Below are 21,173 nucleotides of genomic sequence, written 5' to 3'. Positions count from 1 at the left end.
TTATTTTCTCCAATATGCATGGTAACTTTTCTGGTCATAATTTATTGATGGCTGAATAGAAATATTCCCATCCCATCCCTCCCAGTATGCTTCTCGATGAATGATTCCATAGCATAAATGTCAAAAGTTTCGTAAAGTTTGAGGAATTTATTTAGTAACAAAAAGTTGCAGGAAAACTTAGCTTTAACGTATATTTAGTTCATTAAGTATGTTTTAGTGCACTTTCATGAATTAAACGAACATTTATTACATCATAGGTCACAGTTGCAGTAATAATTCCAAGGTAATTATGCATTCTTTACATGCTCATACATACATCTTGATGGCCTTCGGTCGTATTTCTCAACTTTGTTGTCCGACCCACGATGTAATAACTTCGGAGGATAATGCCGTCGTGGGTGGGACTTTCGTAACGCAAGGTTTTTCTAAAATGCCTAAAGTGTAACTTAAATTTCCAATAAGGAAGTCAATCGACATAAGTTTCCTATTTAGTAAATCTATTTGCACATGTGTTAGACGTTGATTACGCATATACCAATGAATTAAGTTTGGTTGAGTACCTACTAGTAAGCAGTTAAGGCTTTACTACTTCTTAATTTGTAGAAGTAATTTCAAAGATAATTGTCTTCAGACGTGTGAAGTGTCATCAGAATGCCGCGGAAACTGCTTAAGTTCCTGATTGTCTTCGACAATACGTCGCTGCTGTACTTCCCAGGACAGTTTCTGTCAGGGAAGGTGTTGATGGAGCTGCAAGATGACACTCCTGTGCTCGGTTAGTGGACAATCATGTTATTTTTTTTTTATTATATTTAAATGAGGTACACCAGTACACCAAAAAATAAGTTAGTGTGATGAAAACTAGTTTATGCCTATGGCTTTACCCATGTAGTTAAAAAGAATTGGCTATATCCTTATCCTGAAAGTATCTTGAATAATTCCCTGATAGCGCACCTCTATGAACTTCATGGACTATGTCTTCCAGCCTGTGAGTTGTCCCAAAAAACTAGACTGGGAAGGATCAATTTGAAACTCATCTACATATATTCACTTTGGTTTGATATATATTTGACATAAATATTAGTCGAGAATAGTCAAGATGAACCTATAAATTAAATTGAAATGCTAGCCATTTCACAATAAATTTTCCCTTGTGGTCGGTTAGTTAGGCTAGTTTATCATTATGACCAGTATCATTCTGGCTAATGTTAAATTAAAACAAAAATATATATGTATGTATGTAAAATCTTTATTGTACTTTATATATATAAGTAACTTTAATAAAATATTATTTGACCTATATGTATTTTCATGTTTCCCACTCGTTTATTGTAATACCTAGTAACTTTAAAAAGTCAAAATACACTTAAGAAAAACATTGATTCTTTTAATTTTTTTAGAACTCTTGCTTTACTTAAATGCCACACCCTACCTCACCTTGGCTATGTAGATCATCTATTTGACATTATCAAAGTCCATTAATGTAGAGTATATCTTAAGTGCAGGAACTTACATTTTTCACTGTCATGACTCTTAAGTTATTAAACAACATAGTTTCCCTTGATCATGGACACAATCTTTTAACTAAAAATGTGTTAACCCAATTATAATAATTCCCAACTATTTGTGAGTTAAATAATTAAATTTTTAGTTACACAGATTCCAGATTAGGTAACGGATAAAGTAACTGCAAGATAAACAACCCCCTGTTTCACCATCCATTGATTAATTTATTTGATGGATAAATATGATGCCGTCTTTGTTTGTTCTGTTCGAATAGACGGAGATGGCACCACATTTAACCGTCAAATAAAATTAATCAATGGGTGGTGAAACAACCCCTACTATAAATATATACTGCCTTAAATGGATTTAATTGGGTAGTTTTCTTTGTAAAATGATATATTTAGTCCATCAGTTGGAGTATTAGAAAATATTATACATGTATTTTTTCTTTCATCATCATCATCTGTCTATAGTAGTCCTCTGCTGGACATAGGCCTCCCGCAATGAGCGTCATCGCGTCCTGTCCTCGGCTAGACGCATCCAGCTACTACCAGCAGCCGTTCGCAGATCGTCACTCCTCCTGGCCGGAGGGCGTAATACACTTTCTTTTGTCATTCAAACAAAAAATTACAAAGATGAAGCGCGTTAATCGTGCGTGTAGTGCGTGTAACGCGTGCGTGGTGTGTTACCTGTAACACACAATAATAGTTTGACTTTTTTTTTTTTTTTTTTTAATGGCTTTCACCCTTGCTATAGTTTGACTTTGTTAAAGCTCGAGAGGGAAGTGACCCGTTACGTCACACAGAACTAACTGGCTATATCTTCATCATTTGACAAATTAAATAAAAATGTGTCCAATATTTTCTGATAATCTTAACTAACTGACAAATTAGAGTTTTTTAGGGCACTAGCTTATTCCCAAGTCATTTTCATCATCATCATCAGCCGGAAGACGTCCACTGCTGAACAATGGCGGGGGCCTTAAGCTAAAAACATACTGACGGCGGAGGCGCCCCGCCACCGCTCTCTAGAACTCTTTAGAACGCCACAATGAACGACAACTCGCCACTGGCTTCCACCGGTTTCCCGCAACTCTCACGACATGCAATACTCTTTTCTGGAGCAGGGCTACATTTCCACGTGGTGGGCGAGGGAGTAGTGCGCGTCGGTTCGGGCCGCCACGAGCGGCTCTACGACAAAGAGAATTACATCGACTTCCGCATGCGGCTGCTTGGGGAGCCAGGTCAGTGGGATGACACTAGTGTTATGAAGGTTTCTTTGGATCAATTAAAGGTAGTCATTCACGTTGACGCGTGCCATCCATAATGGTTCTTATTACAATATCATTAATGTCTAATTTTGACAAAATCACGCGTCTTCGTGGATGACACTATGTGGACTGTGGACAGGTATGTCTGATAAACAAATGAATTTGAATTTAAAACGACTAAACTGACATGAATACTGGTTAGTCTTTTTTTACATAAAAATGACCGTGAGTGACCCTATCTCACCTATTAATACTTAAACGACTGAGGGAAGGAAGGAAGGGAAGAGGGGGCGAAGAAGTAGTACGTTCTTGTCGAGTTTTTATCTTAAACTACACAAAATACCAAGACTTCAACTAACCCTTTTTCCAGGAAACGGTGCATCAGTCCTTTCACCCGGCATCCATAGTTTCCCCTTCAAGCTGGGGCTCCCGATGGGCCTGCCGTCCACCTTCCTCGGGACCCACGGATGGGTCCAGTACTACTGCAAAGCAGCCCTCAGGGAGCCCAACGGGCTCACGCATAAGAATCAGCAAGTGTTCATTGTGATGAACCCTATTGATTTGAATTTGGAACCACCGGTGCTGTCTGTAAGTTATTTTTTTTATTGCAATGCTCTATCAATAATATATGAACACTCACGCGACAACTCCGATGTTTCGTTTTTTTTATCGTCGGTTTTTATGCTAAGCTAGGATAAGCTATGAAAATAATCGATCCCGCGACTTTATCCGCCGAGAATTAATTAGTCGCTATCCTGCGAGAACTATGCAATTTACCGTAATGAAAAATGGAGTTATTCCCACCTGTTACCACCAATTTTTACCAGTGGTAACAGCTGGAGCTGGTACATCTTTTACCAATAAAGTACTCAGTGGTAACTACTGGGAAAAAATATCCCAGTAGTTACCACTAAAGCAATTGGTGGTAACTACTGTTTTTTTTCCAGTAGTTACCACCAATTACTTTAGTGGTAACAGATAGGAAAAATATTCGCGATGAGATAAAATAACTCCATAAATATTGAATAGAATAGAACCTTTTTTATTATGTTGACAATAAACAGCTGAAAATTAAAATGAATGTGGTGGTAACTAATTGGATTTTTTTCCCGTCTCATACCCACTAAAGAAATTGATGGTAGCTACTGGGAAAAAAAAACCAGTTGTTACCACCAATTACTTTAGTGGTAAGAGATTAGAATTTTTATTCCCATTAGTTACCAGTGATCTTAAATTGGTGGTAACAGGTGGGAATAACCCGAAAAATGATATCCTTCCTATACTAAATTTCATATAAATTAGTTCAGTGATGGAAGTCGCAAAGTCTTGGACCAAAGTTGGTGGAATTTGATACATTACTGGCACAAGAAAAAGTAGACATAGCGTTAGTCTCAGACTTGGTTGGATCCGAACTCAGACTTGAAAATTGGTGAGTGTGAATTATGCGATACGACAGAAGATGCGCAGGGGCATTTCCCTTCAGAGGAATGTGTTCGGATTCGTGCGGCGTGGGAGGCGTTGGTTGCAGCAGCCAACCTGAGCAAGTATGATACGGGAATGTTTGTGGGTAGGTATTTTAGCTCAGCCGGCCTCAGACATGGCGTTAATGCTTTTCAGGTTGGCTGATGTGATAAGATATGTTAGTTAGTCGTCAATTGTGAGATGTACATAATTTGTTTTCTTGTTATTTAATGTTTTGCCCTATGGGCTAATGTGACAAATTTGTACGATGCCCGTTTAAGATAAGCGTGAAGAGGTAACCGACGGACAGACAGACAGAATTACTTGCATGTTTATAATATTAGTAAAGACGTGTAATATTTACTTATGCTGCTATGGCGCCACTTGTTAGGCAACTAATTGACTGATTGACCCTAATTTCGCATTTTCCCGGGATTAAAAGTAGCCCATGTTAATTGAAGATAATAAAGCTTTCAAACTTTCAATAGGTGAAACACAGTCAAATGTTTTCTCTTTCTAATATTAATTTAGACAGATACACGTTTACGAGCTTCAAAATTCATTGTAGCAATTGCATGCAATCCTGATTCGTGCATTGCATGTCATGCTAATGGAACTAATATGTATATAAATTAAGGAATTCGATCCGGTGATACATAACTTGTTTGTTGACCGTGACTTGTTCAATACCAGTGCATTTCTAATTAATCGTGTGTGGTCAGACAACGAGATGGCAATCAAACTGAACGTAGATATAGTTAGTGTTTAGTATTTTAACTAAGGGACCCATACATCCCTGTATTTCTTTTATTATAATTTTTTGTTTTTTTTTTTTTTCTTTAATTGTATAATATAGTTTTTAAGTATTTTATTTGTAATTATATTTTTATGAAAAAATGACTTTCTGCCAAGTTTCTTGCGGCGCATTCTTCTTGGCAATGATGGTCTTTCCGAAAGCGCTGGTAGTTTAAAAAAATGACGTGTAAAAGTGCCCATTGCGGCCTATTTACTGAATAAATCATTTGAATTTTGAATTTTGAATTTGAAACTACATGCCAATCAACTATTTTACCGACACTTTGGGCGTCTCCTGCGTTACCAAAATTGTCTCTGGCGTTACCAAAAAATCGTACTTCCAACAAGATATTTCACGGTTTAATAGGTTGAACTTACGTAGGATGGCATGTATTCATGTACACCATCTATTAAATTACAGAAAAAACATGTTTACTTACAAAAATCTGCAATTGTTTGAAAAATGTCGCGGACAGATTAGTGTAGGTAAAAAAGTTGACTGGCGTGTAACCTAACCTAACCTAACCACGAACGAAGACGTAAAGTAAAGGCCAATCACACTGCCTTTGGCTTAAGAGACCAAGCAGGCAGGCCATAAAGTAAATAAAAAACTGCGTACCTACTACCGTAGTCCATAGATTATCGCGAAGCTACAGAGCAAAAGCCAACCCTTGATATGTAAAACAGCATACCGGCAAACCGGGGGCATGTATGAGGAAGAGTTTTTGCTAGCGTCTTCACCCATGCGCTTTTAGCATTTCATTGGCCCGTCCGTAAAGTCACTTCCGCATTGAAGCGTGCAAAAATATCTGATACGTCCTACCGGCCCTTGAAATAGAGTCATATTTATGACACACGATACGTTGTGTTAGATATTGTTGCTGATGACTGTACAAGCGGTTCGTTTCAACCTTCCTAATGCGACTCGCTGCCAGGAAAATATGTAAGAAGTGTATGAATCTATTTACGTAGTCACATGGGAATTTTCACGAGTTCACCATGTTTTTGCCCGTTTTTGTTTGCAGCAAGAGTTCGAGTGCAGCGTGGAGCACCGTCTGGGGGTGGGCTGCGTGGGCGGCGGCGCGGTGGCGTGCCGCGTGGCGCTGGACCGCGGCGCGTACGTGCCCGGCGAGACCGTCGCGCTCTCCGCGCGCCTCGTGAACCACTCGCGCACCACCATACGGGCCACGCGCGCCGCGCTCACTGAGGTATACTGTAGGGGGGGGGGGCGGCGGCGCGGTGGCGTGCCGCGTGGCGCTGGACCGCGGCGCGTACGTGCCCGGCGAGACCGTCGCGCTCTCCGCGCGCCTCGTGAACCACTCGCGCACCACCATACGGGCCACGCGCGCCGCGCTCACTGAGGTATACTGTAGGGGGGGGGGGGGCGGCGGCGCGGTGGCGTGCCGCGTGGCGCTGGACCGCGGCGCGTACGTGCCCGGCGAGACCGTCGCGCTCTCCGCGCGCCTCGTGAACCACTCGCGCACCACCATACGGGCCACGCGCGCCGCGCTCACTGAGGTATACTGTAGGGGGGGGGGGGCGGCGGCGCGGTGGCGTGCGCGTGGCGCTGGACCGCGGCGCGTACGTGCCCGGCGAGACCGTCGCGCTCTCCGCGCGCCTCGTGAACCACTCGCGCACCACCATACGGGCCACGCGCGCCGCGCTCACTGAGGTATACTGTAGGGGGGGGGGGGCGGCGGCGCGGTGGCGTGCCGCGTGGCGCTGGACCGCGGCGCGTACGTGCCCGGCGAGACCGTCGCGCTCTCCGCGCGCCTCGTGAACCACTCGCGCACCACCATACGGGCCACGCGCGCCGCGCTCACTGAGGTATACTGTACGGGGGGGGGGGGCGTGGTATGTGTGTGTGTGATGTTGAGTCGAAGTTTTTTTTGAACATTTTTCGGTCGGACACTAAAATTTACATTTCGAGTCACTGGTTTACACCAATGACGTGAATGGTCAATTCTGATCATAAATTTAGTATATACTACAATTAGTTTTACCCCGCGGCGTCGCTATTGTTGAAGAATAAAAAAAATACTGGGTAACTCTCTGTGCCGTGAGAATTTCGAAACATCATTTCTTAGTACACACTGCGATAGCCGATACTTATTTGTGTCTGTGTGATTTTTTTCAGACGATCCAATACTCAGCGCACGGCAAAGTGGCGGCGAAGGAGGTGCGCGAGCTGGCAACCCTGACGCACGGCAAGACGCGCGCCGGCGGCACCGACACCTGGCACAACGAGCTGCTGTACATCCCGCCGCTGCCGCCCACCAACCTGCGCGGCTGCCACCTCATCGCCGTGCAGTACGACGTGTTCGTGAGTGTCTAACGGCAACGGCCCCGCTACAGCTGGCAACACTACACCTGGCGCGACCAGCTGCTGTACAGCTGGCAACACTACACCTGGCGCGACCAGCTGCTGTATGTACAGCTGGCAACACTACACCTGGCGCGACCAGCTGCTGTACAGCTGGCAACACTACACCTGGCGCGACCAGCTGCTGTACAGCTGGCAACACTACACCTGGCGCGACCAGCTGCTGTATGTACAGCTGGCAACACTACACCTGGCGCGACCAGCTGCTGTATGTACAGCTGGCAACACTACACCTGGCGCGACCAGCTGCTGTACAGCTGGCAACACTACACCTGGCGCGACCAGCTGCTGTATGTACAGCTGCAGCTTCATTGCAGACTGAGCCGAAAAATAAATATATTGCGGTGCGGACGTCAGAATGGAGCAACGTTAGTACTGGATATCGAGTAGCCTCAACGGTCTTCAAATGTGGAAACAGCATGTGTGACGATCTTAGTATGGTGTAATAATATGTAGTGAGTGGCAAGTGGTTAATAGCGATATCTATAATATTAATAGATGTTACGTTAAAAAGTAACAAAAAAAATATGAACTTGATTTTCTCCTTCGCCAAGTAACAGGATGTCGTTTTAATTTTGGTAAACAAAAAATATTCAATCGACTTGTTTGATAGCAGCACCTAATTTAATAACTTTTCTTCTTCCAGTTCATAATCGAGCCGAAAAGCTTGGAGAAAGAAGTAAAACTCCAGCTGCCGATACTCCTGGGCACGTATCCGTTCAGCTCGGAGCGAGAATCGGCCCCGCCCGCCATCTATCCCAGCACGCTACCCATCTTCAGACCCTGGCTTGCGGAAAAACACTGATTGTGTGGTGTGGTGTTACGGTGGAGGAGGGTAAGAGTTGCCACATCTTGGCTGCTGGTGGCAAGTAATAGTGCCTATCATTGGCGACTAATAGTGCCTACCTACCACGGGCGACTAATAGTGGCTACCAGTAGCAAGTAATAGTGGCAACCATTAGCTACTAATAGTGGCTATCATTGGCGATTAATAATGCCTACCATTGGCGACTAATAGTGCCTACCTACCACGGGCGACTAATAGTGGCTACCAGTGGCAAGTAATAGTGGCGACCATTGGCTACTAATAGTGCCTACCATTTGCAATAAATAGTGGTTAACGTGGCAAGTAATAGTGGCGACCATTGGCTACTAATAGTGGCTATCAGTGGCTAGTACCTAATAGTGACGGCTATTGACCATTAATAGTGGCTACTAGTGGTAAGTAATAGTGGTCACTTTTGGCGACTAATAGTGACTGCCTGTGGCAAGTAATAGTGGCGACCATTGGCGACTAATAGTGCCAACCATTAGCAACTAATATTGGCTACCAATGTCAAGTAATAGTGACTGACTACTATTGGCGACGAATAGTGCCTACTGTAGGCACATTGTTAGTAGCGCATATGGTGGCCGCCAGAGGCGACTAATAATATTTGATACCAGTGACAAATAATAGAGGCTTCACTCGGCGTCTGGTAGTGGCTACCTATTGCGACCGTTGTTAGTGACCTCTAGTGGCGGTAACTATTTTCGCCAGTGGCAGCATGATAGCTAAGCGTTTGCATATTGGAAGCTCCAATTGTGCCGCAGGTCATAGCATATTTGTTTAGACTTTAGATGATCCGTAAATCAAAATGGTTGAAAATCTATGCATTTAATACCAAGAGTGGGGCCCTCACAGAAGCCTGATTGGCTGCAGGTTGAGTACAGATAGTCTTGCTGAAAATTGTTGGTTTTTTGACTAAGGCCTCCAATACATAAGTAAGGACATCATGTAATAAAATCCATGGTACTGTATAGATTTCATCAATATTGTTCTCTTGCATATTATGGAAAGACATATCTGGGACTATGTAGAAGGGAGTATTTTTGTGCTCTTTTATGCTCATTGTATTAGCATATCATCATATTTTATAAGATTTTTTGAAAATCTTTTTTGGGGTTACTTTGTTAGACAAAGTCCAACCCAAATTTATTGTATGGAATTGACATATTCTTAGTTAACTTTACTCCTGTTTTGTATTTTAATTCCATGCTGTAAATATTTTGTGAGGGATTGTTATATTTTTATTTTACTCTTACTTAACGTTTTACAATTATATGATGGCTATATTATTATTTTATTGAAAAGTTTTTTACCTTGCGTTTTGTATAACAAGGATTCGGTATTTATTTACCTATACTTTGTTCAAATAAGTTTAAGAGCTATGAATGGTTTCTGATTTTGTACATTTCAAAGGCGTCTATTATTAAATTTCATCATAAGTTCATCATTTCAAAAAATCAAATTAAACTAGTTACGTTCCTGATTCTCGTTGCCATCGAGATCTCCTACCCTATTGGCCTATTTTACCCACTAAGGCAAAAGGCAGTATCTAAAAAAAACACTTTAAATTATTGTGTTAACATTTTTTTTTAATACCACTTTTCGCCTTGAGAAGGCTGTATTGTGTTTTCTTAAATCACTGTGCTTTGTAGTGTGGGTCATAAAAAATATTTGTATCGTTTTGTATCTCAAGCAAGTATGCTCAATCGTGCATGACAGTACGAATCGAAGTTTAAACTAGTTACTTAGTATCTCAGTGTGGGTGTTAGAGAGAGAGTTAATGGCATAATTGTTTACCTAAGAACAACTTATAATGTTGATACAAAAATCGATCGTTCATCCATCCACGTCTCATATTTCGTTTTCTAGATTTTTTTTACCGTACAACGGCAAAACCTACTAGGCACTGGCAAAATTGTCCTCTAATGGACAGCGCCATATTTTTCTAAAAAACAACAACAATGTTGATTGAAAATGTCTTTAGCCAGCATGTTTCATTTTTCGCCAAATAAAACGTTTTCTAAATTATACTTGTGCCATCATGTTTACTGTATTTTAAACTAGCTTTACTTTTATACGTAATCATCTCACGATTATACATGTTTAACAATCAAATCAATGTACTTAAATATATCTTTGATAATTATTGTTCGTATGTCTTAAGTACTATTTTATTTTAAATACTATTTTGTAACAGTTTATACGACTAACCTGTGATACCAGTCCGTCCGATTTATACCGACTGTTATTGATCTGTGTATGAAATAAATAATTTAGCAATGAAGATAGCATTTTATTGCGTCTTAGGTAACTATATCTAATAGATATTATTAACAATTTTACATAGTTTTAGCCTCATTTATATGACAAATACTTTTAGAAAAGCTCGTACTTCAAAATGGATAATTTTTCTGAGTGAACTTTATGGGCATTTTTGAGATTTGAGATTTTTCAAAGTGATGATACATGTAAACAAGGCTTAGTGAATCTATTTTTATAAGATTTTATTTTAATTGCCCCATTGATGAAATCTTGGAAGTTTTTTTATATATAAGAGAGGGGAAAAAGAGCATGTGGGTCACCTGATGTAAGTACAGTCAGCAAGATTGTTTTTTATTAATATTGGCTTTCTAACAAAAACTTTTGTTATGAGAATTTAATTAGTTTCACCTATCCAGATGTTTGGTAACTAAATCAGGTGCTGTTACGAACGACCCTAATGTAGGATAATGGTTGATATGATAACTAATGGCCAATTTTTAATAATTTTCCATAACGAATCTTACAAGTTTTTGACCTACTCCTTAAATTGGGTAGGTTAGAGCTTGTGTCACAATGCAAGTATAATCAACAAAAAGCTTTTAAATAATAGAATCTCCAGGACAAACTACTATAAAATATTTACAACACAACAATGTGATCTCAATTCGATTTGGATCGCATAACGCGTGTAAATTTTCTTTATCTGTGGTAAGAAAAAACGTCAGTGTCACTTTTCTCACGTCAGCGGCTGTTTATTTCATCCAAATCACTCCAATTTTCCTAAATTCACCTTTATCCAGCAGTAAAATTCAATAATAATGTCCGACAATGACGACGATTACATGTGCGAAGAAGAAGAGGATTATGGTTTGGTGAGTTCCGTACTTATTTTGATCTCCGAACTTCGCTGTACGCAATGACATTTACACTGCACTTTGTTTTTCTGTTAGGATTCCAAGCTTTCAAGGAAACTGCGTTTAAATTATTGAAGTTGTAGACTGTTATATTTGCAAAAATAGCCCTCAAATTTTATGTAGAAGATTACTTTGCACCGCCTACAAAACTTAACCTATAAATCGTTGCACTGGACCAATAAACTACTGGATAGTTTTTGAAGATAGTTGAAGATGTTTTCATCACATTTATTAACGGTTACTTGCACCAAAACAGATTTTTTATCCTTTTATTTTCTATTTTTAATAGATAAATGTTTTGAATTAGAACATTAGTGAAAATTTGATTTTAGTGCCTGTATATAAATAGTATTGTAAACATTGTTAACATTATGTAGCAATAGCAATATTAGATATAGCAGATTTTCAACAAAAATATTGAAAATATTTATATTTTATAAACTATGTAGGATATAAAAGTTGTCATAAGTTTTTCAAATTGTCTTTCTCATCCAATTGGTTCTTTAGACCATGGGGATCCACAGACTAAATAAATCAAACATAAAAATTAAAATGGATTTATAGGTATGAATGAATGTTGAAGCAAACATTTTTTAGGTATTCGCAGATCATGTTAAGGAAGTTCTAAGAAAAGCTGTTGTAAACATATTGATATCTTACTAGAGCCTATATTTTTGATATATATTTTTTCTATTCAGTATCTACTTGTAATATTAATATACCCAAACACATTCCTTCACCTCCTCCTAGACATAACAAATTATTTTGGTTGACTTTTTCAAGGTCCTAAATTATTATTACTTTTGTCCATACCCCCACTTATCTGATCACCCTTATTCAAGCATAACTAGAAGCCACCATTCTCATAACAGTTTCTGTTTGTAATATTTATGTAATAATTGTAATACCTACATTTCTAACTATAATTGATTGAATCAGATACTATTTTGCAAAGGTGGATATTAATAAGATAAATATTTTTACGTAGCTTCTTTGTTACCAAATCATAAAACCGTGTCAGATTTGGGATCAGAGAAGCAAGATAAAACATTGAATTGTGTATGTACTGATGCTGAAGAAGTTCTTTGACGTTGATTTTATTCAAATCATATCTTCCTCAGGAATATTCAGAAGATAGTAACTCAGAGCCAGATGTTGATCTGGAGAACCAGTACTACAACAGCAAAGCTCTCAAGGAAGATGAGCCCAAGGCTGCGCTGCTCAGCTTCCAGAAGGTGCTGGAGCTGGAGGGGGGGGACAAGGGGGAGTGGGGCTTCAAGGCACTCAAGCAGATGATTAAGATTAACTTTAAACTGGTATGACGAGCTTCCTTTCTGCAGTAGGTGTATAAGAGCTTCTTAAAAGTTTCATACACTTATTTTGTGGTATTTTTTTTTTTGCAAACCTGTGAATCTTGAGCTGAAGTGAAGAAGCCTTGGTGGCCTAGTGGAAGAAGCCGTGGTGGCCTAGTAGTTTGACCTATCGCCTCTCAAGCAGAGGGTTGTGGGTTCAAACCCTGGCTTGCACCTCTGAGTTTTTTCGAAATTCATGTGCGGAATTACATTTGTAATTTGCCACGAGCTTTGCGGTGAAGGAAAACATCGTGAGGAAACCTGCAAAGACCTGCAAAGCAATTCAATGGTGCATGTAAAGTTCCCAATCCACACTGGGCCCGCGTGGGAACTATGGCCCAAGCCCTCTGATTCTTAGAGGAGGCCTGTGCCGAGCAGTGGGACGTATATAGGCTGGGATGGGAATCTTCAGCATAGGTATAGGCACCGGTGCAAAGAAGTTTACTTGCAGCCTCTGGTTTAAATGGTGATTATAATATATCTCTATGTTATTGTATGTTTTATTTTTCAGAGTAATTTTACTGAAATGATGTCCCGATACAAACAGCTGCTGACATACATCAAAAGTGCAGTCACCCGGAACCACTCGGAGAAGTCTATCAACTCTATTCTGGACTACATCTCTACTTCTAGGAATGTTAGTACATTTTGCTTCCTTATCTTAAAAAGTATTTCTTGACAAAGTATACAACACTGATTGAGCAATTCATGTTGGATCACTGCTATGAGTTACTGCAGTTCCTTTGTTAAAATTGAATTGAAAGAAAGAAGGAAATGAATAAAAAAATGAATAAATGGCCCTAACATAGTATAATGCTGGCTGGTCTTCAGTTAGGACAGTTTGTTATACATTTAACATACAAAACAAACAGTGAAACCAACATTTGTATTGCTTTCAAAAACAAAATCTGTCAAAGTCTTAACATCAGGTGAGAGGGGGTCATTCATTTCATTCATTCAAAGTATGCAAAATTAAAACAGTTCATCTGAATGTGTTATTTTTTTTTATTCGACTTGATGGCAAACAAGCAAGTGGGTCTCTACCCACTGGTGGTGGGTGGTAGATTACCACCGCCCATGAACATCTGCAACACCAGGGTATTGCAGATACGGCGCCAACCTAGAGGCCTAAGATGACATGAAATAACAAGCACCAGAGTACCTTAAGTTGCCACGGAAAATAGATAAATTCGCGGAAGGCGTCATACAGCGAAAATTTTCTCAGTGGTACACACAGGCCACACTGTCATATCATAACGTAACAATGTTACCCATTCAAATCATGACCAGCTCAAAAATTCTTGGTAATGGGTCCCAACTGTTGAACTTTAAATTATATAGCTACTTGACAGGGTTCTAGACCACTAGACTTATTTTCTTCCTTTTAGTTTAGGCGGTTTTTTTACCCAATTGATGAACATAGATGCATAGTATACAGTACCTACTTATAGTACTAATAAATAGTATACAGAATTACCTACTGACCATGCAGTGCATAGCAGAGGCAGTTTTTTTGTAATTATGTATTTAATAATAATTCAGTTATTTCAAGAACAACATAGGTCCAAATTTAAATACATACAATTCTAAAATTCTAAGTTAATAAGCAAAGCAAATAAGCAAAATTTTTTTTTCAAAATTTTAATTGTTTGTGCACCTGGTTATTTTACTTACATTGCAATTATTCACCTAAATGTTTAAACTTCTACATATTTAAAGTTAGACTCTCCTGTCAAAAGGTAAAGCTTAATTTTCAGATGGAATTGCTACAAGACTTTTACGAGACGACACTGGAAGCGCTCAAAGATGCAAAAAACGACCGTCTCTGGTTCAAAACAAACACGAAGCTCGGCAAGCTTTACTACGACCGGGGCGACTTTAATAAGCTGGCCAAGATCCTCAAACAGCTGCATCAGAGCTGTCAGGTGAGAACGACTGCTAGGCGTGCATTGAAGAGTAGGGTAGGGTAGGGTAGGCAGCGCTAGTGCTGGTGGCGCGCTGCTGCACACCAAACTACCAACTGTCTACCCCGGAGTCGACCAGACGCAGCACGGCAGCCACTGGGCGTGTTTATTACCTTACCAACTGTCAACTGGCCATGAACAATACAAATATTCTTTATGCTTTGCACGCGTAAACTATTCGATCTGGTAGTTACAGTTCAAATTTTTTTTTTTTTTTTTATTCGACTGGACAAACGAGCAAGTTGGTCTCCTGATGGTAAGAGATCACCACCGCCCATAGACACCTGCAACACCAGGGAATTGCAGATGCGTTGCCAACCTAGAGGCCTAAGATGGGATACCTCAAGTGCCAGTAATTTCACCGGCTGTCTTGCTCTCCACGCCGAAACACAACAGTGCAAGCACTGCTGCTTCACGGCAGGATTAGCGAGCAATATGGTGGTAGCAATCCGGGCGGACCTTGCACAAGGATTCGGGATTTTAAAAGTTCCTCTGGGAATTCCTAAAATGATATTGTGGTCTTCATTCAGGTTGTGTTAGAACAACTGTCCAATAACCCCAGCGGTTGAAATTTCAAGATTTTATTTAAATTTGAAAAATTTAGAATGGTAGTTAATATATCAAATTTACAAGGAAAATTATAGCGGCTAAGATTGCTTGAGAATTATTAGTAGTTCAAGAGTAAAGCAGCCTAAGGTATAAAACATACCAAAACTTGGAAGATTCCGTACACAATACGAAATCCTTAGAAAAATATTACTTGATTTTTTCGTAATGGCTATGGAACCCTATTTGGGCGTGTCCGACACGCTCTTGGCCGGTTTTCTTTCGTTATTATTACTTTTTGCGAATAAGCAGGAAAGCAGCAGCAGGAAAATGTCATTTTTTTAGGATAAATATACCAAGTTGTTTTTTAAAAACTACCACACATTCAGCTATTTTAGCATAAGAGTAACTAACGTCACACACAGACACACATACAAAATTTTCCATTTATAATATTTGTAGGATTTTATTATAGCGGACCAAATTTAATTATTTGGTAGTTTTATTAATTATTTCAGTTATAATCATCGGTTGGCTCAAGATTCTAGAAATTTAATAATTAATTAATTAATTTAATATTTTATTTAACAAAATTATGTTATGATTGGTTTTTTGGAGTCTTTTCGTATTTTTTTATAATTCATGTCTCAGTTTGTATTTTCGATATAAAACTATGTTAGTATGGCACACATCTATACTTCCTAAAATGGAGATACTGATTTTTCTTATTATGAGAGGGAGTAAAACGAGCAAGCGGGTGATCTGATGGAAAATGATCATCACCACCCATGAATACCAACAACTCAAGGAGAGTCACTGATCTGTTACCGACCTCTAAAGGAAGTGTAAACTTGTCTTTTTCAGACTGACGACGGCGAAGACGACCTTAAGAAGGGCACGCAGCTTCTAGAAATATACGCGCTAGAGATACAAATGTATACGGCGCAGAAAAATAACAAAAAGCTAAAGGCTCTCTATGAACAGTCGCTACATATCAAGTCCGCCATACCGCATCCACTCATCATGGGAGTTATTAGAGGTATTGTAACTTATAATACACACACACGCACACACGATCGCGTTGGACTGAGGTCTGTCTAGGGGCCCAGTCTGAAAATCAGCTCTGGACCTCGATGTCCAGCACATGCTGAGACTGGGGCCCATTGTCACACTACACTGGGTCCTACGTATAAGGGCTTAAGTGTAAAATCGGTACCTTGCAGGACGGGCTTTCAAAGTCAAAAACTGTCGTAACTCAGAGATGGTGTATCCGAGACTTCTAAAATTTGCCACACTAGCTAATAGTACTCTGTCCTTCAATCACAAAGAATAAATTTTAATAAAATATTCTTCATAAAAAGTTATTGTACATACGCCCATATACGTGAATTTCCGGGAAATAAACTTGTGTACACAAAGACAGTAAAAAGATCTATGTGGTACTTTGGCTCAGATACGCGTACAACCTTAAAATCTTTGGTAAAAAATACGTTACCCAAGGTACTTGGGGAAATAAAAAAAAGGAATACAATCACATTACGATGTAGCATTGAAGTAGCCGCGTTCCGCTTGACGTACAAGTACCTAAAAATGTCAGTTATGCCCACAGATTAAAAAAAACCACCCGGGAGGTACCGCGTAAAAGTATCAAACGTACGTTTAGCCCTTTTACGTTAAAATTGCATATAGTTTGGCGGTTTTACTTCAATGATAACTCGAAAAATAATTGAATAACAATGTTTTATTAATCCACTATCTAAATATATATAGTTTATAGATACCTATACCGCACAAAACCCAAAATTGAAAAAAATCACTTTGGCCCTTATACATAGGACCCATCGATTTATAATTAATGGTATAAATAATTAAATCAAATAATTTAATAGTATAAAAATGCCGTACGGTCTAAGCACCTCAAGTACTCAGCTTTGGAGCCAACGTATGACTTCGTGCCTTTTGCGGTCGAGACGGCTGGTCCTTGGGGGGGCTGAGGATCTTTGGTGTGGGAGCTGGGCCGTAGGCTACGGGACAGGGGTTGCGACCCCCGCTCCGGGTCGTACCTGGTTCAGTAGGTGGCGCTGGCCATTATGGGCACCTTTGAGCCGGGTACGACGCGGAATGGTGGTTTTTGGGTTTAGGTTGATTTTATTTTGTTTATTTTTATTGTATTGTAGTGATTTTTTTATTTTTGTATTTGAATAAAGATATTTTTTTATAGTATAAATAATCCAGTGTTCCAGTGTTCAGTTTTTTGATTTAAAAACTTTTTATTATTTTCTGTTTACTCTTTTTGGTGGCAATAAAGAATTTTTGAATTCGAATTTAAAAAGTTGATCGACCCATAATTCGGTTTCGTTCGGTGTCGCAGAATGCGGCGGCAAAATGCACCTGCGCGAGGGCGAGTTCGAGAAGGCGCACACGGACTTCTTCGAGGCGTTCAAGAACTACGACGAGTCCGGGTCGCCGCGACGCACCACCTGCCTCAAGTACCTCGTGCTCGCCAACATGTGAGCGCCCCGCACACGCATCACTCTTTAGCCCGGGACCGGGAATACACCACCACCACTAGGCTTGAGTCGGTCCTGAACTAAGAACTAAAAAGAATGAATTCCCATCGCGGACCGAAAAGAACTAGTTCCTCGTAAACGATCTTAATCGGTCTCGGTCTCGGTCCGCGCTCCTTTGGCTCCGGAGCTAAAACGGAGCGGGAGCTGGGAGTGAGCGAGTGAACGAGAAAACGAATTAGGTAAAGAGCGGAGCGGACGGCATGGCGCGGTGCTCGGTCGATGTGAACGAGACAAATAGTATTATTTCAAAGCGTATCCTGCTCATGTGCGAGAGAGACGCATTTATTTTACATTGTGCATTGTCTGCTTGTTTGATGATACCAAAGAACCATAATTAGAAACCCGGTTAAACGAAACTACGACAACAAATTAATATTTGATGGTTTTTATCTGATTACAACGTTATATTTTTTAACATTCCGATCTTTAGCTCCCAGTTCAGTTCATGACCGATTCGAGTCTAAACTCGCTCCCTTCCCTTTCCTTTTCCCTGTTTCGGTCGGAGCCGCTCCTCGGAGCTAAAGCAACTAAAGGAACTAAAAGACCGAACTAGTTCATTTGACCGATTGGCCGAGATCGGAGCGCTCCCTTTAAAGACCGAGTGGGCGCAACTCTAACCACCACCACAGCGGAGCGTGCAAAAACGGGAAACTTTCGACTGCCGTAATTATTGTTAAGCCGAGTTTAGACTTGCAAGAAAAGTCGTGCAAGTTGCATTATATTGCGGCGCTCGATTGACCACTACAAGCTCGTTGGCTTTACGGCCTCGCAATGTAATGCAACTTGCGCGATTTTTCTTGCTAGTCTAAACTCGGCTTTAGTCATAATTTTTTTGGCCGCTGAAACCATACATTTTTCATAATTTTTTAAATGGTCATCCTGTAGGACTCTATAAGGTTAGGTTAGGTTTCATCATCATCATCATCCCAGCCTATATACGTCCCACTGCTGGGCACAGGCCTCCTCTCAGCATGAGAGGGCTTGGGCCGTAGTTCCCACGCGGGCCCAGTGCGGATTGGGAACTTCACACATACCATTGAATTACTTCACAGGTGTGTGCAGGTTTCCTCACGATGTTTTCCTTCACCGTAAAGCTCGTGGTAAATTTCAAATTATAGTCGTGGTGGCCTAGTGGTTTGACCTATCGCCTCAAGCAGAGGTTCGTGGGTTCAAACCCCGGCCCGCACCTCTGAGTTTTTCGAAAATTCATGTGCGAAATTACATTTGAGGTTAGGTTTGTTTTATAACAATTCTGAAAAATAAATGGTTTCAGAGAAAAAAAGAGTTATGTCAAACAATACATTACGGCCAGTTTAATACATCAGTGATTACGGCTAACAATTTTCTACCAGTCAATATAGACCCTGCGAAAATATCTGGCACGTCCTACGGGCCCTAGAAATAGAGTCGTATCAGATATTTATGAATGCTTGTGTGACGTACCGCCAGCTACTTGTACGAAAATGTGCGAGCTACACAGGCATATGTATTTTTCAATCATACTGTCTTTGACGCGGAGCAGAAATGTGGAAAATTGACCAAAGATATTAATCCTACTGATGTTATAAATGTGAAAGTTTATGATGAGTATGTTTGTGTGTATGTGTGTTTGTGTGCGTGTTTGTTCTAGGCTAAAATGGTTTGGAACCAACTGGTGGTCTATGGAGGAAACAAAACTGTGTCCAACAATGGATGTACTCCGGCTAATATAGTCTACAAATGACATGTTGTTGTTTCAGGTTAATGAAATCCGGAATAAACCCCTTCGACTCCCAAGAAGCGAAGCCCTACAAGAACGACCCGGAGATCCTCGCGATGACCAACCTCGTAATGGCTTACCAGAATAACGACATCAACGAATTCGAGTCCATACTCAAACACAACAGAAACAACATAATGGACGATCCCTTCATCAGAGAGCACATAGAAGACTTGCTAAGGAACATAAGGACGCAAGTGCTGATTAAATTGATCGGTCCCTACACTAGGATCCATATACCGTTCATATCGAAAGAGTTGAATATAGATGAGAAAGAGGTGGAGAATTTATTAGTCACTTGTATTTTGGATAAGTAAGTAATAAGTTTATTTTTAATATTTTAATCTGCCTGCTCAAACAGGTTTGCGGGGCGGTATACACGATAATCCTTAAAAACAAACAAATATTTAAGAATTTCTTCCACAATGAAGGTTTTTCACAGGCGAAATTCATGATTGGTTTTTTGGAGTCTTTTTGTATTTTTTATTTCAACTCCAAATTTGTTACTTTTACGAGTATCCCGTGAAACCATATCGGCATATTATATATTTTATAGATAGTGTCTATTATCTATATACGTACCAACTAATCCATGGTTTCCCCACAGCACGATAAGCGGTCGCATCGACCAAGTAAACTCAGTCCTGGAGCTGACGTCGGGCGCGCGCGGCGCGGCGCGCTACTCCGCGCTGGACAAGTGGACGGCGCAGCTGTCCTGCTTGCACCAAGCACTCGTCAACAAGATGGCGTAGCGCGGACCCGCCACGCGCTGGACAACATTTGCTATCACAGAAGGAAAATCTACGAGCGTTGAGCATGTTTAACAAAATTAAAATAAATCCACGGGTTCTGTTTTGATGGAAACGCAGATTTAAATGAATCAAAGTTTCTGTGACTAGTTGGCGCTAGTATCGACAGGTTGACGATTTCGACATTTGCGTCACGTTTGTATTGGAACAAGGCGTTTAAAAAAGTATACCCTTTTTTTAATATTGGAAAAAATATGGTTTTTCCTACTCAGAATCAAGAGCACAATCGATTCCGATCGTCTAAAAAAAAATGTCCCCATTTTTCATTTTTATGAGTCAGTTTTGTCACGCCCATATTGAGTGTTTTTTTAAGACTATCCGAATTGACTGTGCTCTTGATTCTAAGTAGGAAAATCCATATTTTGTTTTCAAAATTTCAAAAAAATATTTTTTTTTAAAACGCCCATCTACATGAGCCAATCACGGACAAGACTGTAACGTCAGACGGACCTCGCGATTCTAACGCCATCTAGCCACATTTCTCCTGTCAATAAACCTTGATTGTGTCTACCCGTTCAAACGCAGCTTTTGATGAATTGTTTCGACCCATTCATGTATGCTCAAAAGAAAATAGAGGTCGCTTGGGTTTCATCGGCAATACGAAAAATATGATTTTACTCAAACGCATTGAATCCAATAGGTAATTTGGAAAAGAAATTTCATAAAACACATCCATGAAGCTCCATTTGGTCCTATTTTGTTTTGAGTAGTAGCCGTAGGCAAGTTCTGCAAGTATAAAAGGGCACGGTTCGCGGG

General features: G+C 40.2%; 2 protein-coding genes across 3 annotated transcripts; both read left to right on the top strand.

Moving 5' to 3' along the window:
- Positions 1 to 104: 104 nt before the first annotated feature.
- LOC141437815 (arrestin domain-containing protein 4-like) lies at positions 105 to 10,525 on the top strand. Its single transcript, XM_074101336.1, has 7 exons — positions 105 to 283; positions 632 to 772; positions 2,630 to 2,746; positions 3,144 to 3,361; positions 6,055 to 6,237; positions 7,167 to 7,352; positions 8,059 to 10,525. The coding sequence occupies exons 2-7, from the start codon at positions 652 to 654 to the stop codon at positions 8,215 to 8,217; spliced, it is 984 nt and encodes a 327-aa protein (XP_073957437.1). The 5' UTR covers positions 105 to 283; positions 632 to 651; the 3' UTR covers positions 8,218 to 10,525.
- Positions 10,526 to 11,223: 698 nt separating this feature from the next.
- On the top strand, positions 11,224 to 20,551 carry LOC141437811 (COP9 signalosome complex subunit 2). 2 transcript variants are annotated; one of them, XM_074101333.1, is made up of 8 exons: positions 11,224 to 11,375; positions 12,539 to 12,733; positions 13,281 to 13,406; positions 14,527 to 14,694; positions 16,144 to 16,318; positions 17,651 to 17,789; positions 19,589 to 19,921; positions 20,216 to 20,551. In XM_074101333.1, exons 1-8 carry the CDS (start codon positions 11,322 to 11,324, stop codon positions 20,358 to 20,360), a joined length of 1,335 nt encoding a protein of 444 aa, XP_073957434.1. In that variant the 5' UTR covers positions 11,224 to 11,321; the 3' UTR covers positions 20,361 to 20,551. The 2 variants fall into 2 exon arrangements, with proteins under 2 accessions (XP_073957434.1, XP_073957433.1); XM_074101332.1 differs by having other exon boundaries at positions 14,509 to 14,694.
- Positions 20,552 to 21,173: the final 622 nt, after the last annotated feature.

Source organism: Choristoneura fumiferana, chromosome 18 (assembly GCF_025370935.1).
Source record: "Choristoneura fumiferana chromosome 18, NRCan_CFum_1, whole genome shotgun sequence".
NCBI classification, from domain to species: domain Eukaryota; kingdom Metazoa; phylum Arthropoda; class Insecta; order Lepidoptera; family Tortricidae; genus Choristoneura; species Choristoneura fumiferana.
Note: the sequence above shows the minus strand (reverse complement) of the source record. Positions and strands in the feature narration are given on the sequence as shown.